Source organism: Marmota flaviventris, chromosome X (genome assembly GCF_047511675.1).
Source record: "Marmota flaviventris isolate mMarFla1 chromosome X, mMarFla1.hap1, whole genome shotgun sequence".
NCBI classification, from domain to species: domain Eukaryota; kingdom Metazoa; phylum Chordata; class Mammalia; order Rodentia; family Sciuridae; genus Marmota; species Marmota flaviventris.
Window position 1 is genome coordinate 3,163,779 of NC_092518.1, and position 24,031 is coordinate 3,187,809.

The 24,031-nt window shown below is 64.7% G+C and overlaps 1 protein-coding gene across 2 annotated transcripts in view; it reads right to left on the minus strand.

Annotated features, from left to right (window-relative positions):
• Positions 1-621: 621 nt before the first annotated feature.
• The window catches only part of LOC114082289 (pseudouridine-5'-phosphatase-like), a 53,484-nt gene continuing 30,074 nt past the window's right edge, over positions 622-24,031 (minus strand). The window contains exons 3-5 of one of the 2 annotated variants that reach the window (XR_011705708.1): positions 10,112-10,341; positions 1,376-1,952; positions 622-1,343 (exon numbers count right to left, since the gene is read on the minus strand). Coding sequence is in view for 1 of the 2 variants with exons in the window: in XM_071606587.1 (XP_071462688.1) it covers positions 1,776-1,952; positions 10,112-10,341 (407 nt within the window). In the remaining variant the exon portion in view is untranslated. Of the gene's footprint in view, positions 1,953-10,111; positions 10,342-24,031 lie in introns of both variants that reach the window. The other variant, XM_071606587.1, reaches the window with a different exon arrangement.

The window sequence follows — 24,031 nt, forward strand, 5'->3', positions numbered from 1 at the left end:
GCAGCGTGAGTGGTGGCCAGGCGTTGAGGGCCAGGGCTCCCCTCTACAAAAGCACCACGCTCTGCCCCAGCCGTGGTCAGATGGAAGTGACCGAGGGAAACAGCCAGGTGACCTGCTTCATTTAAACAGACGTCACCCCGATTGCCCCGCTGAGCCAGATGTGGGCGCCTACGGAAATTCCCAGGTAGACAGAACTCAGTAGGTGAGTCTCTAAGACCTGAAACGTGTGCGCAGGTGTGTGCTGTGCGATGAGGATGTGATGACTGTGAGTCCAACACACGCATCACACGGGAGCGCTAAGGTGTCTGGTACCTGCTGTAATGTGCCCGTCATCTGGTTAGGACAGTCGTGGAGTGAGGATTGGGACTCGCGGGTCGAGACCCTGCTCTTTCCCGGGGACGACGGCCCAATGATTAGAAACATCCCCAAGGGCACAGCGACGACAGTGGCACTCACATGGAGAGCCTGTGTTGGGGGCACGTGGCGCACTTCCCACGTCGGTGCCCTTGGCCAGCTGAGCCCACTGTGGCTAAAGGACAGAAGGCGGAGGGACTCGGGGCCCGGGGCCGGGTTTTGGAGGACATGGTGTAAAGGGTGAAATCAGGACTCACGAGCACCACGTGGACGGGTACTAGGACTTTATTACACCCCAGCAGCCTGCGAGGACACTGGAAGGCACTGCCGTGGCGGCTCAGGAGGCTTCTGGGGGCAGGCGTGCCCTGAGAGCCAGGCGGGGTGCCCGGAGAAGGACCGTCCCCCCAAACACCCGCCCCTCTGCCTTCTCTCCACCAGGCACGGAGGTGACAGTCAGCTCAACAACAGTGGGGCACAGAGCCACCCGGACAGACAGGCGTGCAGATCAGACCGTTTCTCTGACAGGAGACAGCCCTCGCCAGGCAGAGCGAGCCCACCAGTGTGGGGAGGCCGACAGCACCCCAAGAGTTCCGTGGCGCTCAGGCCTCCCGGGTCCTACCCTAACCTCACCGTTTCCACCAAGCACCGGAAGGCCAGCATCCCCGAGGGACAGGAGTGGGCTTGTGAGGTGGGAAACTCTCCTCAACATGGAGATGGGCCACGTCCAGGCCACAGGGACCCTGCTGGGGCGGCTCCTGGGAGTCGGGGTGCAGCTGTGCAGGGAGGTACTGTGAGGAGCAGGGGGCGGGGAGGGCTGCTCCTCAGGCTGGAGGCCGGCCCTCCTCTCAGGCTGCCGAGCAGAGGGAGTGGGTGCAGGCCCAGGGTGTGAAGCAGCGCAGCAGAGGGAGTGCGGACACGCCTGCACACACACACGCACACACATGAACGCATACACGCATGCACACACACACACATGAATGCATACACGCCTGCACACACACACACATGAATGCATACACGCATGCACACGGGGCTGACATGGCGTAGCTGCCAATGTTGAGAGAACTAGAACAAGGGAAGGGCCACGTGTGATCTCTGCCTGGAGGGCAGGGGGCACGCACGCAGACCCCACACGACACGCGTGTGCCGGCGGCATGGGCTGCACGCTGGACCTTGCTCTGCACGGTCTCTGTCCTCCCTCAAGTGTCCAGTGGACGGCCATCGACCCTGGAGCAAAACTGGGCCACGGCAGCTCAGGGCACAGGCCCCTCCCCAGTAGGGACGGAGGTGACGCGGCTGCACCTGGCCTGGGTGCACCTGCGGCTGCCGACTCCCTGCGACCCTCCCCTCAGCAGGTGGACCCTGAACGTGGGCGGGGCCCAGGAGGCCCAGGCGGGCGGCGTGGAGGGTCGCGGTGGCCCTCAGTCGTAGGCGGGCAAGCCGAAGAGCTGGGGCTGCAGGTCCTGCAGGGAACGCAGCACCAGGGTGGCCTTGCTCGTCAGGTCGCGGCTCAGGCGCTCATCGGGGACCATCACCACCTGCATCCCGGCCGCCAGGGCCGCCTCCACCCCGTTGGGCGCGTCTTCGAAGACCAGGCACTGCGGGGACAAGAGAGCGAGATGCCGTGCACGCCCACACACCCAGGGGGCTCAGCGCCGTCCTTGGCACGGGCTCCACCACGTGCGCATGGGGACGACGGTGCTGCGTGACTCCTGGGTTAGAAGGCGGCAGAGCGGCTGCGGTGGACCCCCACGGGGACAGCGGTGGGGAGAGGTGTCCATCGCCACAGCGCATCGTGGACACGCAGAGAAGCCTTGCCCGGCTCAGGGCCTTCAGCCTCACCCGCGTCCTAAGGATCTGCTGGGCCAAGGCCTGGACACGCGGGGACCGGGGGAGGGGCTCGCAGGGAGCGAGGAAGGGACACAGCAAGACCCCGTCCTGCCCCGTGTCACAGCGGCACGGGTCGGGTCTCGCGGACTGTGGTGGGAAAGGGCAGGGATGGGGTGCTATAGTGCAGACCTGTGTCCCTGGGCGCACAGCTTACGTGACACATGAACCTCAGGAACACCAAGGCGTGGCGCGTCCTGGGGGATGGCGACGATCACCGTGCCACGGGGGATGGTGACACGAGGGCACACTGCCTCCTGGCCCTCCTCACCCGGTGGCCTGTACTGGCACTGGGTGTCCACATGTCGGTGCCCAGCCCCCCCCCCCACAGTGCCCCCCAACACCCCCACCCCTGCGGCTCCCCCACAATCCTGGAGCCCCCAGACACCTCTACAGCACCCCCATACCCTTGCAGCCCTCCTACACACCCTGCAGCCCCCCACCCCTGCAGCACCCAGCCTGTGCCCCCTGGGGCTGGGGTGGTCAGGAGAGCAGGCTGCAGACCCCCGCACGCCACCTCAGGGGAAGATGGTGTCCTGCTGCCCTGCAGCTGGCTGCCACAGACCCTCCCTGCAGGGGAGAGCCGCTCCCTGGGCTCCGGGGTGCCCAGGGCGCTCTCATGCATCTCCCCTTCCCCTCAGAGCCGGCCCCCGGGGCTGTGGAGGTCGGTCCCTCTTTCTGCACCCTCCTCTGCGCCCCGCCATGATCTGCAGCCGTAGCGGGACATGGACTCCTTGCCCACTCCCTCCCCCAGCCCATTAGCCAACTCACTGCCCACAGGAAATGAGGAGTCCCTCCCGAAGAGCACTGAGGTCCCCGGGGGGTGCAGTCTGCCAGGGTCCTGGAGCCTGGGTGGGGGGGTGGATGGGGAGACAGTTGCTGCCCACACCTGGAAGGTCCTGGGCGAGGGCCAGGAAATGAGTCACCTGGGACCACCCAGGTGTGCTGTGCGCTTCACTGATTCCCTCTGCCTGTTCCTGTCCCAGCCTTTTGAAAGCCACGGGTGGTGTATTCTACCTGCACTCACCCAGAGCACACAGGCACAGACGCGTCCCATGACGGGGCGGGACAGACGCCGTGTCCCCCGGGTCCTGGGAGGGTGTGCAGTCGGCCCACAGGATGAGGGGTGGGGCGCAGGAAGACTTCGCCCATGCCCCAGGGTGACAGCGCTTGGCTCCGGTCACGAGGGCAGCCTTCCCGTGTGCCTGCGTGTGGCTGCTCTCTGGAGCATGGCGGGGGACCAGCTGCAAACTGGTGGCTCAGCACTAGACACTGGCTGAGGAAGGGACGCTGTGCCGGCCGCCGGGCAGCGGGTCCACCCGCATGCAGCCCGGGTCTGCAGTGAGGGGCCACGACACCTTCCCAGCTCAGAGCTCCCTGCACAGCTGCACGTGAAGTCAGAGGAGGGGCCAGGAGAGGGGCCCATTCCCGGTGGACTCCGCTCAGAGACTTCTCCTCTTCCTCGTGGCTGTCGCCCGACTGTGGTTTCCTGCGCTCAGCTCATCACTTGTCCCTCCAGAGTCTAGAATCATCTAAACAAGGCACTGGCAGCTGAAATACCCACGCAGCATCTCCAACCTGAAAATCCACGATGCTCCGAGATCTCACAGTCCTGGCGCCCCCACGGCTACCAGAGGGAAAGCCACCCACGGAACTCACTGGAAGCCTGGCTCAGAACGGCCGAGGTCACGTGGACCAGGCGCGTAAGGGGCACAAGTGAGTCCCCTGAGTCCTGTGTTCAGACGGAGCCTCACCCCAAGGCACCCATCAGGTGTGGGCAAATATTCCAAAATGAGAAAGTAGAGCCACTTGTGTCCCGGCACGTCAGATAAGGGCTGTCCACCCGTGTCCTGCGGGACTGCCCAGAGAGGTGGAGAAGGGAAGGAGCCCTGAGACGGGGTGGAGCCGCGGCAGGCACGTCCGAGTCAGAATAGGAAGGTGACAGGAGCGCCCACAGGACTAAGGGCCACTGAAACCCGCCCTGTGCACAGTGAGTCCCCAAGGGCCCAGGGACACCACGAGAACCAGCGGGCAGGCCAGCTGGAGGGCACCTCCCGGCTCAGGCCAGGGGCAGCGGCCCCGTCCCCAGGGCCAGCGGTTGTGATGCAGATACAGGACTGGGTCACGTCCCAGAGCAGGCAGCCACCGCAGCGGGGCCCCACAGCCCTGCTCTTCCTGGCACTCGGAGGCCCGCAGTTCCCCCAGGGCTCTTCCCCGACCCGGGCTGGACTCCTGCACTTCCTGTCGCCCACGAGAGCTCCTTCTGAGGGCGGAGACGCCCAGACAGACGTGGAGGTGGACACGGAGGGACGGTCCACTGCAGGTGGCCGAGCACGGAACAGTGGCCCACGGGATCAGGACAGGCGGGGGCAGCAGGGACAGTTCCCAGGAAGACGCCGGGCCTCTGGGACCAGGCTTGCTTCCCCCAGATTTGCACAGACGGCCACACAGGGAGGACAGCAGACACTCAGCCGGCCGAGGCGCTCCTGCTGGGGGCCCACGTGGTCACGGCACGCAGCCCTGCGCAGGAAGGAGTCGGGGAGGCCACGGCATCTGAAGCCTGGGGTTCCTTTTCTTCTCAGAAGCGTTAGCGGGTGAAGAGGACCCGGCTGCTGCCAGGTGCTGGCCACACGGGCCCCAGGATGCGCGGCCGTCCACGGTGCCTGAGCACCACCAAGACGGGCGCTTCCAGCCCAGACCCCTCTGGGAGAAGAGCAGGGGGACCTGAACACGGGGAGTGTCCGCGCTGTCCGGCGCGGCCTGCCACCTCCTGCCACCAAAGCACAGATGCCCTGGTTACGCAGAAGGACCGTGCCCGTCAGTCCCAGGGCTTCAGGGTCACAAAGGAAAACAGACCAGGAGCAAAACCCAGCAGCCACTGGAGACGAAGCTCGTCCGACACACGGTGCTCACACAGAGGAAGGCGGGCGGAGGACGCCCTGTGCCCAGACCCAGGTCCACCCAGGCCTGGGGACCAGCGGGACCCTGGCCGAACCCCGCCCGGGCCACCCACGGGGACCAGCCTGTTCTTCCTGCGCGCGACCCTGACCTTAGATGCGCTCGTTCTGTGAACTGGGCACCTGCCACCTTCCTGGGCCCTACGGGGCCTATGAACCCATGAGCCAGAGGACAGGCGCTGGGTGCAGGGGTGGGGCTGGGCCGCCTGCTCCCCGAGACCCTCTTCCCCAGGAAGCCGCCCTCTTGGCTCCGCACGTCACGGCCCCTTGGAGAGGCACCCGGATGTGCGTGGGCCTGCGGGCTGCACCTGGCTCTACTCGGGCCAGGCACTGGTTTGGGCAGCCCCCACTGGACATCCTTGGACACGGCTGCAGGACCCGAGGACAGCTTCCTCTGCACCTGCTCAGAGCCAGGCCACCACGGGAGGCAGGGGCTGACAGGGAGGCACAGGCCACCACGGGAGGCACCGGCTGACAGGCTGCAGGGCGGGCGGGCGGCAGCCAGGCAGCCCTCTCCTCTGCTCGGGGAGGGAGCAGGACCAGGCAAGATGAAAGGTGAGCGCTGGGTCACAGTCACCTCGAGGAGGGGACTCTGAACAGCATCCACGTTCTCTCCCCACCCTGCTGACGGCGAGACCTAGCCGGGCCCCAGCTGCAGGAGAGGCGCAGAGCTTAATTAAACTGTAGCTGCAGGGATTTGATTCAGGAGGAGGACGTCTCCCAGTGGAAGGGAGGGAGGCACGTGGGTCACCGGGAGCTCTCAACTGGCTTCTCTGAAGACGCCTGAGGTCTGCGTGGCCTCGGGGTCACGCTCCCTCCCTGGTCTGCTCACCAGGTGCACGGGACTGAAGAGGCTCTTGTGCCTTCGTTTCATAGAGCTACACGTCCCAGCTGGGTGCAGGGTACACGCCTGTCTTCCCAGCACCCGGGAGGCAGGGGCAAGAGGATCACAAGTTCAAGGCCAGCCTCAGGAACTCAGCAAGACCTTGTCTCAAAAAAACAAAAGGGCTGCGACGTAGGACAGTGGTGGAGCCCCCTGGGTTCCATGTTCAGGACCGCCCCCCCCCCCCCAACAAAATGAGCTACATAAGCAAGAAGTTACGTCTTACAACCAGGAAGCCGTGTGAGGCATCTCATGTGACGGTGGCGAGCTGTCTTCGTCCAGGTGGCTGCCATAACAAAACCCACAGCTGGGGTGCGCTGGGCAGAGGCAGCCGGTGGCCCGCAGCTCTGCTGTTGGAAGTGCAGGGCCCACGCAGGCAGGTTCAGGGTGTGCTCAGGGTTGCTTCCTGGTTTTCTGGAAGAACTGGCTTCTCTGAGAGAGTGGGGCACACACGGATCCAGGACACAGCAGACTGCGGAGCAGCTGTGTTCACGACCCCTTCCCCCCAGCCTCTTCCCCCCAGCCTCTACAGCGCAGAGTCAGTCCAACCTGGAGCCTGGCGGCGGGCAGGCAGTCCTGGGGGAGACTCAGAGATGCGACACGTGGTGGTGTCACCCATGGGCCCAGTGTCCAGGTGACATGCACCGCCCTGTGACCAGGTGCTAGGCAGGGGCCCCAGGCTGACACTCAACGAGACGCCAAGACTGAGCAAGGGCTCGGCACAGACGGCCCAGGACAGAGTCCGGGCCAGGACAGGTTCAGGCCGAGGTGCTCCAGCCTGGTGTGGCTGGGGGAAGCCAGCGTCGGGGCGCACTGAGCAGCCACACCCTCTGGGGCCCTGGGCGTGGGGAGGGCTTCTGCTCTGCGCCTCCCAGAGGCTCCTCTCGCAAGGCCGGCCCAGGCCTGGCGAGCTGAAGAGCTGCACTGGGGCAGGATCCGCAGGCGCAGCCTGGGGCGGCAGGTCTGCAGGCGAGAGGTGGACCTACAGTGCCCCGCAGGCACACGGCAGGAGGCCACAGGGGCTGACCACGGCGTGGCCTGCGCCAGGCTGAAGGACCCTCACAGAGGTGGCAGTAGGCGGGGAGCCAGACACCACAGCTCCACAGAGGACAAGTCCCCTGAGGGTGGGACGAGCTGGAGGCCGGCAGGGATGAGGCAGGGATGAGGCAGGGCCTAGGGCAGGTCCCCACCGGGGGCTGCTGGACAGCAGCCTGAGGGCACAGGCACAGGGAGAGGGAAGAGAAAAGGAGATGGGCCGGGGCAGGGCTCTGTGCTCTTAGAAGGGCTGAAGGGGGGCCGCAGCAAACCCAGAAACTGCTCAACTGCCCCCCAAGGGCTCCAGGGGGTGCTCCGGGAGAGAGCCCCAGGGCGAGGGCTCCGCGGGAGCTGGAGGGCGGGCGCATGCTCAAGGAGGCAAGAGGCCGCAGGGCGAGGGTCCCACAGTGCTCTGTCCACGGCGAGGCCTGTCCCCGACCGTAGCTGATGCAGTTTCTAGAGACGCAACCTGTCAAGCAGCTGCCGAATGACACTGCATGTGGCCGTGGGCCTGGGGCCAGGCAGGCGACCACAAAGGGACCAGTCACACTGGGAGGTCCCGGGTGGACAGGGGACAGCAGTGCTCCCACATGACAGGGTTTTCAGAGTGCCCTGGGGAGAGGTGACCTGGCTCACAGGCGGAGGGCTGACAGGGCCAGGTGACGTGGGAAGCCCCTGGACAGCTGCTGCCAGGAGGACAGCTGGGGAGACCCAGACGAGGGACAGGAGAAAGCCTACCAAGGGGGCGGACCCCAAAGGACACGGATCAAAAAGGTCGCAAGCAGAAGAGATGGAGGAGAGGGAACCCTGTGGTAAGAGGCGAGAGCCGCGGCCAGGAGGACCCACTGGGGGCGGAGACGCTGGGCCTGGCTGGGCGGCGGAGTCGCCAGGCGCACAGGGCTCGGGGTGGGTGGGCCCTGGGACCCAGCCTCCAGAGCGGGCTGAGCTGGGAGCGTCCCGCCCCCCACCTGCTCCACAGGTCCCCTGAGCTTCCCTGGGATTTCCTTAGGCCCTCCCAGGAGCGAAGGCCTGGAGTCGGCACAGGAGCGCACGGGAGGTGAGCGCACCCCAAGGGCAGGGCAGAGGTGGGGCAGGGCAGAGGTGGGGCCGGGGCGGGAGGACCAAGACGGCACGCGCATGGAGGCACAAGGGCCAGGATGGACACCTGCAGACAACGCTTTGCCACTTGGGCCCAAGTTCCAGGGAGACGGGGAATGGGGTGGGGGGGGGCAAAAAGCGATTCCCAGGCACCCCGAGTTCTGAACCCGACTCTCCTTGTCCGAGGGGAGGCTGCAGGACAAGGCCAGGAGCGGCCCTGATCCTCCTGCCCCACGGCCGCGCCCCCACACACTGCCCGACGCCCTGCGGGGGTGGCCCCCGGAGCAGGAGCCCGCCAACTCTACCACAGCACACCACCGCGGGAGGGCCCCAGAGCCCCCGCAGGGCAGGGGTGACAGCTGCAGGACACAGGTGCCCAGCGCCCACACGGTGCCCCGGGGTGAGAGCCTGGGAGCTGGCCTGCCCTTTCCACACGAAGGGCTGCTCTCCTCTGACCAGTCACGTGCCATCACGGACAGGACGGCGACGACGGTGCAGTCCCAGGGCCTCCCCAGCCCAGTCTCCTGGACACACTGGTGTGCGCGCCCCTGTGACCCTGGCCTGGCCACCACACGGGATTCTGCACCTGGACCCAGGGCAGGCCGTCCCTCCGCCCTCACACAGCGCCCACACAACCTGGACCAAGCTGCCCCCAACACGTCCCTGAACACCCTGCGGGGTCCCCGGGAAGGACCCTGAGGGCCGCGGCAGGAAGTCACAGGGCCATTCCCACTAGGCCCTGCATGGACCACAGCCAGAGGCTGAGCCCTGGAGGGTTAGGCTCAGTTTTCAGCTGCTTTGTAGGCGTCTGAAGCGCCCTGCAAGTTCCCCCGCCCTCGGGGAAGGAGAGAGGTGGCCTCTTTAAACTTCCCGCCTGCTCCCTGCCTGGACGAATGCGATGTTCATCTGTCAGGACTGGGTCCCCTCAGGACTGGGGTGCGCTGGTGGCCGAGGGGGACTGCAGTGTCCCAGGAACCGGGCGTCCCCCACTCCAGCTCAGAGTGCTCCTGAGGACCGTGGGAGTCCGGGCCGTCCTCTGGTGATTGACTGCAGGGTGAGGGTCTCGCTGTGCCCCAGCCTGCCGCCCTGTCACCACTGACCTCCTCCTCGTGCCCTCACCCTGCTGAGCCAACCCAGCACCTGGTTTCCTCCAGCCGCGCCCAGGCAGACCCTCCCTCTTTCCCAGGGTTGGTTCGCCTCGCTGTCCTGCCTTGGGGTCGCGTGCTTCACCCAGTCTCTGTGTCGGGGAGGAAGAGCGTTCCCTCCCTCCCCGTGCAGGCTGGTGACTGGGGACTGTGGGATTCTTTTACCAAGAGAAGGCAGAGGCTTTGTTCCCAAGTGTCATGAAGGAGGAGTTCCCAGAAGTTGGGACCAGGAGGCCGGCAGAGTGTTGGCTTCCTGAGGACTTCATGGGTCTACGGAGGGGCCCAGGGCCCTGAAGGGCTGCAGTGCCCCTGCCCAGCTGCCTCCTCCCCGGGAGACATCTCAAGTCCAACCTCAGGATGGACGGATCTGCCCGAGGAGCAAAGCCCTCTGCACAGCAGAAAGTGGCTTCTCAAGTAGCTGGGGCAGCAGGGTCCTGCGGAGCTCCTCGGAACTCGGGGGACAGGCTGGGGTGGCCGGGGGACTCCCTGGGTAGAGCAGTGCTGCAGGGAGTGGCCCTGACTGAGGGAGGGTGACAGCCCTGGTTGGGGCAGGGAGCCCCGCCACGCTGTCCCCTTCGGGCAGTGGGGTGTCCACTGTGGGCCTGGCCCAGCGTCACTGGGGACTGGGGCGCAGCTCTGACCTCACCGGCTGCCGGCCAGGGACAGGCACCAAGCCCTGGTGTTCAGCGGGCGCCACGTGGCTCTGCTCGGTGCAGCCACAGCGGGACCCTCGCAGCCCGCACCCAGCCTACCTGCTCCAGGGGCGGCGCAGGGGAGAACCTCCGGGCGCAGGTGAGGAAGATGTCGGGGTGGGGCTTGCCGCCCTTCACCTCGGGGTCGTCCCCCAGCACGATGTGGTCAAACAGGCCGAAGAAGGCCTTGTGTCTGCCGGTCTTCATCTCGAAGGACGTGGTCCCCGAGCTGGTGGCCAGGGCGAAGGGTATGCTGTGCTTCCGCAGGTGGTGGATCAGCTTCTCGGCCCCTGTGAGCAGGACAGAGACCCCAGAGTGGGGCACGGCTCGCCTGGGGGGGGCTGCAGGGGGGACTTGGAGCAGCCCCCAAAGGCCGTGCGCTGGAGGCTGGGTCCCCAGGCCGGGTGCCAGGAGCAGGGGTGGTCCTGCAGTGGGGCCCAGGAGCCAGGGGCCTGGCGTGGACGGAGACCCTGGGCACCTGCTCTTGCCCGTGTCTGCTTCCTCGCTGCCAGGGGGCGACAGCCCTCCTCAGCCACCTGCCCCCACCTGCCGCAGTCTGCCTGGGCACTAATCTCGAGCCACTGAAGCAGGAACAAACCTTATCTCCGAACTCCCACGAACGCCACCCACGCGGCCTTCTCCCGGGACACACCACACACCAACCGGAAATCCCTCCACTGGCACTGCCCCAACCAGTGGGAACTCTTTGGGAATCCCCACAGACCTCCAAAGTAGGCAGCAAGAGCGGCCCCACTGCCCGACAGTAAAGGTCAAGTACACAGTGGACCCGGCATCTCAGCGATCACATACAGCTCAACTCAGACCATCATCTCAGTGGTTCCCTGGCCTCACCCTTCAAACACTCCCTCGGCAAATGCCAGGCACCGGCCTGGCTCTCAACACCCACCAGATGCTGTCCTTGCCACAGACCCAAAGTGACCGGCCCCAGTGGCCACAGACTGAAACCTCTGAAGTTTTGAGCTTCCGTGAAGGCGGCTCACCTGGCGCCTGTCACAGTGAGCAACAGCAGGCTCCAGCCACCTCCTCCAGGGGACTGTCTGATGGCTGAGGGGCCGTCTAGGAGGGGTCCCCAGCTCAGACACAGCCCTACACAGAGGTGGAGACAGAAAGCAGGACATGAGCGCAGGACGCAGCTGTGGCGCTGCCCTGCACGGGGAGCAGGAGACGGTTTCCTGGAAAGAGGCGTGGCGGGCACACAGGGGACCCCTGGGGCACGCAGGGCGCAGGAGAAGGCCAGGGCCCGGTGGAGCTGCCGACCCGACCCTGTCTCTGATCTCAGGCAGCGACCACGCAGGACCACGCTCTGGGCCTGTCTGAGAACCATCTGTACTGCGCACACAGTGGGTGGCCACCCCACACTGGGGTGAGGGGGGCCCAGCGGCCCCGCAGAGGGGAGGAGAAGCAGGACACAGGGTCAGCTCGGCACCCGCCCCGGCACCAGGGAGAAGCAGCCGCGTCCTTCACAGCCCAGGAGCAGCACCAGGCAAGAGCACCCCACGCGGCCATGGCGAGGAGCACTGACCACAGGACATAGGGACACAGCTGCCCATCAGACAGGGACACAGGCTGGTACCTGGGTCACAGGAGCCACAACTGCCACCTGCCCTGAGACTGCTGGGAAGGACACCTGGACCAGCCGATCCCCAGGGCTTAGCTGAACGTATTCCAAACAACTGCCGTGTCACTGTTTAACAGTGACAAGGGGCAGGACCTCTACCTGTCACAGAAACTGGCACACCTACAATCTCCTGCGGGGGGACAGGGCCATGGCAGGGGATGACCTGGAGAAATGGTGCCAGCTGAGGCTGAGAGGCAGGCCCGGCGGCCCCACCCCATGACAGGCAGGTCAAGGCGTCCTGCGCCCGCCGGGGTAAGGACACAGCGTCCCCACACACCGACACTGCAGTCCTGCAACAGACGAACACGACTCACCCAGAGGCAAGAGCAGCCAACAGGAGCAGACACAGATGAGGTCGTCGGCAGAACCGGCCCAGCAGCGGCTTCACACTGGTCACCAGTGCGCCCAAGCAGAGGTGGGGACCCAAAGGGGCAGCCCAGCGCCTGCGGTCCACAGAGACCAACTCCGAGGCAGACACAGAGCAGGTTAAAAGCACAAAGGGAGAGAGCCACAGATAACGCGGCTCCCCCGGACACCGCCAGACGAAGCACAGGCAGAAGGATCTCAGAACAGTGACGGGCCATTACCAGGGACACAGAGGGACACTCTGTTGTGATAACACACGACTCATCAAAGCAGACAGCTCTGAATGTGTGCATACCACGTGACACGGCTTCAGGCTACATAAGGCAAACACAGTAAGGATCAGTGAATGGAGAGACGCACGAGTCCCATCCCGTCTGGGTAACGGCAGGACAAGCAGACAGCAAGTGGGCGAGGGAGGGCGGACGTCCAAGGTCTGACTTAGGGTCTGTAATATGAACACAGATTCACAGCAGAATCCTGGTCACTTTCCAGAAGACAGAGGTACTATAACCCATGATGACATGGTTCTCAAAGTTTTTCAGTCATTGAGATCAGGCAGAATCTGCTCCCTGAGCAAGACAGAGCTAAGTGTGCTATCAACAGTGGAAGGTGCTGGGAAACCACAGGTGTCTGCATGTGAACAACACGCTCCTAGGTCAAGGTGACCTCCCGGGGACTCTGACAAGAGTGTAGAGAACAAGCCACGGCCGGGTCCCTGGGCACACCTAGAGGAGTGGAAGGGAGAAGGCGGCAGGAGGAGGAAGAGGAGGAGCCGGCGAGAAGCCGCAGGACCACAGCTGGTTCCTGGAAGAGGTCGTCAAGGGGCAGGCAGGCCACAGCTGGCCGGCCCAGGGAGACAGGAAGAGGGAGCTCAGCCAGCCAGCCGGCCGGGGTCAGAGAGCGGATGGAAACTGGAGCCCCTTCACGCCAGCAGCTGGGACCCTGGCTCCGGAGCCCAGCCTGGGACAGACACCCAGCTCGTGGGAAGACAGGGACGGGCCGAACGGCCTCCAGCCAGGAAGGAAACAAGGTGCAGGCAAGGCCTTCCCTCTCCAGACTACAGGGGCCTGAGCCGCGGGCAGGAAACTCGCAACGTGTTCCGGCAAGTGGAGGAGCGCTCCCCAGGTCCTCACGCCACCGCACTTCCCGGACACCAAAGCCGAGGAAGAGAGCTGCAGCTGCCTCAGCCCCCGTCCACACACACGCCTGCGCCCGCACAGAGGTCCCCGAGCAAAGGCGCGCATCTGGGAGCTGCTGCGGAGCTGCCCACGAGTAGCCACACCCTGAGGTGGCCGGCAGGCAGCACCTTCAGACCCGCATCACACCTGACTGAAGGCAGGAACCGCATCCCAGAGACCCGGGGACAACTGGACGGCGGGCAAAAGGCAATTACAAGAGCAGGGCAATAATGCACCTCCTTCTGGATACTCAGGGATCACAGCAGAGTCCCCCAAGCACCCCAACTAAAAAGATGCGCACACGGCATCTTAACCAAGTTCAAAAAGTCAAGGGAGTGCGTGCTCATCTCTGAAGCATGCTGTAAAAAGAAAAAAAATGGTTCAGGTTCTTTGGTGCTATGAATTTTTAATGTCACCGTTGTGTTTTGTTGAAGCCGATCCTGTCACACTGTTCTTCCTGTGGTTATTTTCAAGGTACTAACGTAGCAGCAGCAGGGGCGCAGTCAGGGCGCACTAAAGCGCATCTCCAACTGCAGGACACACCCGCCCAGGAGCCCAAAGGGGCTTCGGGTAGTTTTCTGCAGTCTGGGGAGGGCCCTGAGCCGTGCTCCACAGCACTGTCCCCTACCTGCCGTCCACGACTGGTCCCAAGCAAGCTCACGGGCCAAGGTCCTGCAAAGCCTTTGGGAGCAGAGGGAAAGGGGCTCATGACAAACGTCTGAAGGCAGGTCTCAGGCTCGGGACTCGCGCCCTGGGCCTCCACTTCTGCCAGCGACCAGCAGCACAGAGGGACCCCTCAGCTGCTGTGGGTGATGCGAGTGCAGGGCAGGGAAGCCCAGTCCACGCGAGCCGGCTGCGCAGCCCTGCATTAACGCTCGGTAACAAGGAACGTGTCACTGTCCCTCCAGAAGCTCACGTCCAGGACATGCTGGCCACCAGCACTGCCGGTGCACTCTGAGAAGGACAGGGCTGTAGGGGGTACATGGGCCAGTCCTGGGGAGAAGCTGCTTAGTTGACAAGTAAGGGAGCCCCCACAGCTCCCAGGGCTGGCTGCGGGGAAGGGCAGCTGTCCATGGCCGGGGTCAGCTGTCCATGGCCGGGGTCAGCTTCCCCAGGCTGCCCTGCAGGGCAAGGCACAGCAACACCACAGGCACAGGCTGGATTCCTCCTCGAGGCCCAGGGAGGGGAGAACACTCTCAAGGGAAAGTGCAGCGAGACTGACAGCGCCACAGGCTTCAGGGGTGCTCCCCAAGCCCCGGTGAGTGACGTGCGCATGGAAACCGGCCAGCTAGCTCCACCGACCCTGGCCTGAGCGCGAGGGGGGAGGAACTGGGCTAGGAGGGGAGCCCACCCGCAGAGCCGGGCCACCCGCACAGCTGACCACCCGCAGAGCTGACCACCCGCAGAGCCGGGCCCAGCGCGGACGCCCTGGGTGCAGAGACTCACGTCTGAAGAGCTCACGGCCAGGAGCGTGGGAGGGAGCCCTGTGGAGGGACACGTGGCCAGAGCCGCCCAGCCCCCTGGAAGCCACATCACAGTGCTGCGCAGGGGCCTGTCCTGCCGCCTAGCTCGCGCTGTCCGTCCACCCTCCTGCTGCATCCTGAGGAGTGGGGACCCCCGCACCCGGCCCAGGCTCCTCTGCCAGTCCCCTAGGGGCAGGGGACCCACAGCACACGCGCCACAGTAGAGGTTGTGGGCTGAGTAGAGGGGGTGCACGGTGGCCCCCTAAGGTACGGCCCTCCTCTACCCGACCTTGTCTGGACCCAGGGTCTTTAAGTGAAGGACTCATCCTGGGTCAGGGTGGGCCTCATGCAATGGCAGTGTCCTCCCAAGACACACACAGGGGACCCAGACCCAGAGGAGGAGCCCAGGAGCTGGAAGGCAGGAGGGAGCCTCCCTGGGGCCCCGGAGCAGCAGCCCAGGTCTGGGAAGTGTGCCCTCAGGGCTGCAGCCAGCTGGCTCAGCTGCTGGTACAAGTCCCCGATTCTGGAGCTTCCTCACAGTGGCCTCGGGAACCAAGGCACAGGTCCGTCTCGACTGTGACGGAGCAGCACGCACGCAGGGCCAGGCGTGTGCAAAGGCTCCCATGTGAAGACCCAGGCAAGAGAGGGTCCTGCTGCTAACAGGAACAGCCACGTGCAATCAGGGCTCAGGGAGACGCGAGTCAGGGGGGCCCCAGAACAAGAGCAGAGGCTACAGAGGAGGCAGCCTCGGGACAGAGAGAGCCCTTGAAGACCAGCACCAAGAACCACCGGCCGCCGTCTGGATCGGCAGTGTCTCCCGAGGGCCTGGGCACGAAGCCTCGGTCCCCAGGCTGGTGCCAACGGAAGGTGGCCAGACCTCCAGGAGTGAGGCCCAGGGGAAGGTCGTCATGCTTGGGGGCTGAGCCGTGGAAGGGGGCACTGGGACCCCAGTCTCTTCCTCTCCTTCCACTTGCTGGCTCACTCTGAGGGGGAGGGCTGCTTCACCACAAGGTCCCTGCCAGCCATGCTCTTCAGCCTGGAGCCAAGGGGCCATCTGCCCAGGGACTGGACCCCCCAAACCACGCGCCCACAGAGCCTCGTTCATAACTTGGTCATGTGAACCCCAGCTCTTCAGGAAGCCAGCAGCGGAGAGACGGGCAGGAAAGCGCAGTGACAAGTGTCCCCCTACGGCTTGTGTCCTTGCTGGTTGGAGATCTAGGAGCCACGTAGACTCCAAACAAGGGACCACGCTCACACAACCCAGGCAGGTCCTGGCGGGGGCTCCTGAGGCCAGTTCCACTTCCTGGCTATGAAGACCCTCTGGACACCCAGGACAGCCTCTCCTGAGCCCTCCCCCCTCCCCTGGGGGACATCAGGGGGGCAGTTTCCTGCTCTGTCAAGGTCCCCTGGGGGCCTCAGCCCACTCTCCAAGGTCACACCCATCCTTGAAGCGGGAGAGACCCAGCACAAGGCGTCCTGGGCGGCTCCGCCCCTCCCCCTGTACCAGGTGCTGCGCTCCCCTCCCCCTGTACCAGGTGTGCGCCTCAGCCAACAGAAGGGCAGTGACTTCAGGGGAGCAGTCGTGACAGGCACCGTCTCCCTTCCGTCCTGGGTCTGTCCCAAGGCAAGAGGAGAGGAAGCAGGCTGAGTGGGGGTCGGGAGGCCAGGGCTCGGCCGGGCGTCTGTGCCCCTCGGGTCCTGAACTCTGTGTCAGGAGGCATGGGATGGGGTGGCTCTCAGGAGACCCGCGCAGGCTGCCCTAGGTCCATCAGCGGGAAACTCGCAGGAGAGTCCTGCGCAGGATTCTCAGCACAGAAGACAGCAGCACGTGACGTCAAGCCTAGGACGCAGCCACTGGCAACCACAGGTGTCTCCAAACTCTGAGGTACGCGCTTCCAACCTGTGGATGGCCCCACGCTGTCCTAACCTCCCAGATGGGAGCCCCCTGTAGGACCTTACACTCAGCAACCAGTGATCACACACCTGTGTCACAGTAGATGACATCTGCGGAGCAGCAACCTCGGGGCTTCGCAGGTTAAACGTGGATTCAGAACTGCCGTTCAGTTACCTGTGCAGGGGCGGGGAGTCTGTCCAGGGCTGACCCGTCCTCTCCGCGGGCCTTCGTCATAAACACTGGCATGTGCGGCGGGGTCCTAAGGCGCCCCCCGTGTAGGCGGAAGACAGCACTTGCTCTGACACCGGTTCCTCCCACAGAGGGCCCTGGCCTCAGCTCTGACCCAAGGCTCCCGAGGCTGTGGCCTGGGGATCCAGTTTCAGCCTGAGCGCCCCCCAGGACACACACACAGCACCACACTCACGCGGTGTTTAGAATGGTAATGACAAACATCACATAGATTTGTAAGTGGCTGAAACACAGGCCTTTTCTGTTTAAATCTTGCACCTGTGCCCATGCCTAGGGAAATGTCCTGCACAACACGCCGTCTGCTTGTGGCCCCTTGCAGGAAGGTGGGGTGGCCGCACAGCTGTGTGTGGGCCTCTCAGAGTCCTCATTCAAGGCTGCCGACCCCATGGGCCTGGATGCCAGCTCCTGGGAACGCGCGTCCACCTAGGCCGTCGCTGGTGTTGGCAGGGCCCCCCCTTCCCCAGGCGGTCCCAAGGACTTCTGCACTGCGGGGAGGGCATGGGCTGCGACAGGGCACCGTGACCGTGCCCAGACCTGCAGCACTCATTCCCAGGGGCCTCTGCAGAGCGTGAACAGCTGTGGAACGCAGGGACCTGGCCCTGCAGCACGGGAGGCAGGGGGTGGGCGGGGGGTGGGCAGGGGGTGGGCGGGGTCGGGCCAGCGGGAGGAAGAGGCTGGGTGTACAAGAGGAGAAAGACTCCTGCAGGAGGGAAGGGCTCTGGACCTTCTGCAGCAGGGGCCCAGCTCAGGGCAGAGTGGGAATCTGCACCAGGGCCATTGCAGGCTGGGCTTGTGGGGGGATGCGGGGGACCCCTGGTGAAGAGCCCAGCTGCAGCCTGCCCTGGATGTCCCCAAGGATCCTGGGTCACAGGTGTGGTCCCCAGCCTGGGGGATCCTGGGAGGTGGTTGGTGGAATCTGGGGAGGCCTGTTGGGGGAGGTATCGGGAGGTCCCAGGAGGACCCCTGCGCCTTAGAGGGAGTGGGGGCGCCTTGCACCTGGGAGGGGGTGGGAGGGGGTGGGACCCCGCTCCTGGGAGGGGGTTGGGGGCCATGCGCCTGGGAGGGGGTGGGAGGGGGAGAGACCCTGCGCCTGGGAGGGGGTGATGCACCTTGGAGGGGGTCCCGGGGGTGGGGCCCTGCGCCTTGGAGAGGGGGTGGGGGGAGGCGGCCCTGCCTCCCAGCCCTTTGCTCCCCGGCTACCCTGAAGGGAGCAGGTCTGCCTCAGTGCAGCTCCCACCACTGCACCTGGGCCGCCCTGGGCTCAAAGGCCCGCAGAGACCAGGTCACGCAGTGGAGCCTCTGAAACCCCGGGCAACACTCACCTCCGCTCCCTACACGTCCAACCTCAGGCGCCGTGTCCCAGGGAGGGACCGACTAGCCCAACTGTCCTGCCCTGATGCTCAGATCCAGGCAGCACCTGGACGGATCTGGCCGGCCACAGGGCCTTTGCAGAGTCCCCCAAGTCAGCCTGAGGCCACTGGACTCCTGCTAACACTCCGTCAGCTCCCCGAGTCCCAGGGCTGCCTCTGCGACACCTCCTCAGCACGTGTCCCCTGACCGCACCAGGCTGCCTGACCTTTCTCCCACCCGTGCCCTTGCAGGGAAGGCCACACCAGGCTTCCCTCAGGGGCTGCCTGAGCAGAGCAGGGCTCTAGGCCAGGACGCGCCAGCTGGGTGGGCTCAGAGAGGTGCCCCCAACACGGTGGGCTGCCACGCAGCCTGTTCTGAAGTCAGGGCCACGGGACTAACCTCTGTCCTGTCCTCTGTCCCTGGTACCTTTACCGCCCCCAGCATGAGTCAGAGGAACCCCAAGTCCCGTTCCCTGGGCAGGTCAGAGAAACAGCAGCTCTTTTGCCCCAAAGCAAGCCGTAAATTAGTAGCACCCTCCCTTCTCCCTGGAAGGCCCTCTTTCCAGAAGGCCCCGCTGTACCAGGAGGAAGGTGCACTGCCCACGGAGGCCGAGAGGAATCTGATGGAGCAGGCTGAGCAGTTGGCTTTCTGAGCCTGGGACCACAGCACCTGGCTGGAACAACTCGGGAGAGATTCATCACGGCTCACGGGAGGGAGGGAGGGAGGGAGGGAGGGCCGGCGGGCGCTGGCCACAGAGAAGACGCACCCAGAGGCCTGCTCCGGCACCCAGGCTCCCCATCGCAGCTGCCAATCACAGCTACAAATGACTCCTCCATCGACAGAGTCAGAGGCCTCCTGATCAGCGCCTGCCCAGCTCTGAGGTTGCTGCTCCAAGGATTTGTCGCTTCAAACCAAAGTACAAAACATCTACTTAAACAGCACGTTGTTATCAGCAAGAGAACAATGTAAGTCAGAAGGTGTCGACGGCTTATTGAATCCTCTCCGTTCTCTGTTGCAATTCCATACGGCAAGACCATCCAAACTCACTTGTCAGAAAAGGACAGAGCTTCATGGCACAGATCTGAAGAAGGCGCTGGATTCGCCACACAGAAGACCCCACTCGATTCTCTCAAGGTGGCCCTGCAACGGCCTCCAAGCCGAGGTCAGCGTGCCACCCTCCTCCACTTCTCTGCATCCTGAGGTGACCTCTAAGGCGTGAAGTGGACCTGCCCTGCCCAGTGCACAGGATGAACAGAAAACTGGAGACGCGGGAAGACCCCCCAGTTCAACTCCCGTGCAGCGAGGCACTGGAGGAGAGGTGAGCGCCTCTCAGGTCAGTCCCATGCAAGCCAACTGCTCAGCAAGCCTCCCGTGCAGGACGGACTCACCTGCCTCGAGCATGCTCAGCAAGACGGGCACGGTCCTGCGTCTCCCCATGGTCACCTCAAACCAAGATGGACATCACTGACCCGGCCTCGGGCTTGTACAGGAAACCAAGACTGTTTCCTTTCACTGTTCTTCCCGGACAGCACCCTGCAGAGACGTCAACGCCGTGGCCCTAGCACGTGCTGTACTGTGTCTGTGGGGACATTGAGCCGGTCCCCTCTAACGTAACGCCTGCCCTTACGCTTCCAAATCCATGGGAGTGCCTGCCGCCACGTGTTTACAAACAGAAACGCAGTGCAGATGTCCACGTGCCCAGTCACACCACACCTCGGGTCACTGGGGGCAAAGACCCGAAGGTCATTCCTTAGTCCAGGATGCGTGCGGTAGTTAGCAGCCTGCGGTGAGGAGCTTCTTAGCAGAAGGACTCCCGCCCACATCACCCCAGAGCTGGACTCCCCAGGGGACAGGAGGTGGAGGCTCGGGGCGTGTCCCCTTCTCCAGGGACACAGATATCTGCAGGGCTCCTTCTCTGCTCTGGGCACAGATGTCCCTAGACCCAGGCACAGTCTGGTGAAATACGCAGGAATGTTGGCGCGTGGCCGGTCACCTGCGTGCTTCTTGCCAAGTTGGCACAGCTGCCCATTAAGAACTACAGAGGCCCAGCGTGATCAAGAGTCAGCTGAACAACCCCAAAGACAGACGGCCACCAGCAGAGCCTTCGGAGGCAGGGCCCAAGTGCAGGGGCTTCTGCGACCAGACGGTGATCCCCAAGCCAAGCCATGGCCCAGGGCACCAGGGCCGCAGGAGTCCTGGCTCAGAGCACCTCTGCATCTCCACCTCCGTAAAGGGGCCTGCAGGAGCTCGGGTGGTCACGCAGCCCCGCGGCCCCCACGCCCCCCTGTGTGTCAGGAATGCCAAGGGCAACCACTTCCATGGGGGGACGGGCAGGAGGCTGAGGCCACACCCAAACCTGTGACCCCAAGTAGCAGGACACCGTGATGCTCTGGTGGCAAGGGACCTAACACCACTCAGGCCAGCTTCCTAGACGTGGCAAAGGTCACTCTTCTGGGGTCCCTGGCTGTGCTAGTGAGACTGCAGCCCCTAACCCCTGTGGGACTGATGGGCACAGCCCACAGCCGGGTATGGAGACGGGGAGGGAGGGGGAGCTGCCCCTGCGACGGGACCTGGACAGATGCCTTCTCTCTGCCAGAGTTCCTGCCTCCTAGAGGTCATGTCCCCCCTCCTGCCGCTGCCCCCAGACAGGAAAGCAGTGGACAGCCAGAGGGACCCATAACTGAGGGCTGGGATTCCGCCCCTGGGCCCCCCACTGCCCGGAAGCAGACCTTGGTGCCATGTGGGTCCTAAAGGTCTCGGCTGAGCCCCGACCCCACCAGGTATGGCCCCCAGATGGGAGACTGCATGCCAACCTGGAGAGCAGGCCTGCACAGGAGGGGACGGTCAGGACTCTGGTGTGACCGCTGCTCTGTCCCCAGGGAGTCAGGCCCTAAGTGCAGGCCAGCATAAATCATGGCTGGCCACTGCCCCAGGCTGCAGTCCGTGCCTCCCAGCCCCCAGGTGCATGAGCAGGCTGCCACTGGTCCCCGGCAGTGAAGCCAGAATCAGGCAGTGTCCATAGGTAAGTGGAGTCAGGTTGGTCAGGGAGGCCCATCTTGAGCGAGTCTGGGAAGTTGGAGACTGTCTCCCCCCCCCCCAGGGGTCTTATCAAGAACCTGCCCTGCTCCAACCTGTTGCCAAGGTGACCTGTCCTAGGACCTGCCCCTCCCACAGGGAGCTGTAAGGTGTCCTGGGTGCTCCACGGGGAGAAGTCTGTGTCGCCCTTTTTAAGTGAGCCCCGCTCTGGGTGCTGGCCTGGGTGCTTCTCCAGCGCCCACACTTCAACCTGAGGGAAGCAGGACTGTCACAGGTAGTCACAGATGACCCGCAGTGTCTGCAGGACCAGTCCCTGCCGCCCAGCCCCGGGGCAGAGCAGCAGCTGGCCCTGGGCAGGTCGCAGAGGCTGGGGGACAGGGCTGGCCGAGCCCTGCACAGAGCAGCAAGCCACCAGGGGAGGCCGGCAGGGCTCAGGGGACGCCCACCCTCGTGCCGTGCCAGGCAAGTGCAGAAACGCAGACGCGAGCCAAGAGGAGTGGCCCCTGATGTGGCCTGTGGCCATGAGAGGACACTGTCCCCACGCCCGACCCTCCTGTCCTGCGTGGCGGCAGACTTCCTGAGGCACAGGAGCATGTGCCTGAGACTCTGCCTCCTCTCCTGGGAGCGGACCCAGGCCTTGGTGGCTCTGGGAGGGCCCAGCTGCCCCGCCTTCCGCTCAGCTCCTAGCTCGGAGGCCCTTGCTGCCAGGCCCGCAGGTGGGTCTAGTTGTGGCCAGCAACACGCACCCTGCCACCCCAGGGCTCGGGTCCACTCAGACCTTCTGACCCACCCCCACAGGCCAGTTCTGTGTCTTGGCCACAGGGGATGGGAATGAGCCTTGTCCTGGGAAAACCTGTTCCTGGGCACATAGCTACCCTGCAGAGTCATGTGTCCTACCAACGTCCTTGACTCAGCAAATGTAAGACCAAAAGAAGGCTTGAGGCCTACTTCAGAGCACAGCAAGAACCAACCAGCGTGACACAGGGGCAGTATCTGGAATGCAGGTGACCCTCCCAGTAGTTTAGGGGATGGATAACGTGATCCGGCCACCCAACCCCTCAGGGTCTAGACCCATCGGTTCAAATGTGTCCACCTCTTGAACTCACCAGTCACCCTGACCCACTTGTTCCTCCAGTGAGCGTGCTGGTCAGTGCTAAGAGTTCTTGTCTGACTTTCCCTGGTGTGGGGTGACCTGCTGTGTGGTGTTGTGGCCACAGAGTGTCCCCTAGACCTACAGATCCTCACTGAACTAAGGGCAGGACTCACTCCCTGGGACGGCTGTGGGGGAAACGGCTGTGTGTCCAGCTGGAGCTTCTGATGAAGACTCTTGTGTGATGGCATCGGCTCCGGGAGGTCTGTGGGGCCCAGGAATCCGGCCTAACAATGCCCCTTCAAAGGCCCCAGCCTCTCTCCTCCCCAGGGAGTGGCCAGCAGGTCAGAGGTCAGCAGGGGCCGGGACTTGGAGGACAGAGAGGTCCTGGCCTGTTCCTGGAGCCGCCACAGGGAGGAGGAGCCTGGCTTCCAGGAGGACAGAAGCGTCCCCTTCCTGGCCCTGCAGACTGCAGTGTGCTGCTCCCCCCACCCCCCCACCCAGGGCGCTCCCCTGGCCCCAGCTCAGACCCCCACCCCCACTCAGGGAGCTGTCCCCTCCCCCCCCCACAGCAACCAGCTTCTCCTCCCCCACCCCTCCAGGGACCCCTTCCCGAGTCCTTCTGACAGGAAGCTGCCAGGGGGGCCCACTCCCCTGCTTAAAGCACAGCCCCTGAGGACAGAGACCCTCCAGGGGCTCCCAGCACCTGCTCTGGATGCCCAGGTCTAGGAGGGAGGGGAGCAGCAGCCCAGGAGCAGGAACGCCCGCCCAGGGTGGGGGTGGGAGGCAGGGGCAGAGGCCAGGGCAGAGGCAGAGGCCAGGGCAGGGGCAGAGGCCAGGGCAGAGGCCAGGGCAGAGGCCAGGGCAGGGGCAGGGGCAGGGACAGCTGCAGACAGCTCTGGGACCCGACAGGAAGGAGTGAGCCAAGAAGGAAATGATCCTTCCACAAAAGGCAGAGGGCGGGTCCCACAAAAGGCAGAGGGTGGGTCCCACAAAAGGCAGAGGGTGGGTCCCACAAAAGGCAGAGGGTGGGTCCCACAAAAGGCAGAGGGCGGGTCCCACAAAAGGCAGAGGGCGGGGGAGGGGGCGGGGGAGGGGGCGGGGGAGGGGGCGGGTCCCACCCAGCAAGGAGAGGGCCTGGGCTACCGGCAGGCTGCAGCTGGCCTTCCGTCCTGGCTGGTGCTCTCCTGGGCACTGTGCAGAGGGAGGCAGGCCACAAACAGGGCGGGCTTCACATGAGGGCGGAGCCTTCCCTGGGGGAGACCAGCCCCTCAAGAGGCAGCCACAGTGCCCCAGCACCCCCAGGGAGTCTCAGGGTGGGACCAGGGCGGGGCCAGGGGTGTGCGTAACAACACACCTGAGGCTGGCGGTTTGTGAAGAGGACAGACCCACTTCTTTCAGTTCTGAAGCTGTAAGCAGCCTGAAGTCCAAGAGACGAGGAACTGGCCCTGTCCCCAGAGAGGCTCCCTGGCCCCACATGGCCTGGCGCCTCCTTCACGAGCTCCCCTCCCCACCCAGGGGCAGCGCGCTGCGTGCTCACAGGGCAGCGGAGAGAGAGAAGGGCCGGAGCCGCTCTGCGGGCCCTCTGTGAAGCCAGCCCAGACCCCACCCACGGGGCTGCCCCTTCCCCTAAGGGTCCCACCTCTTAGCCCCACGCTGTGCCTTCACATGCACCAGGTCTGGGGCAGTCAGAGCACGGCACTGCACAGTAGGGA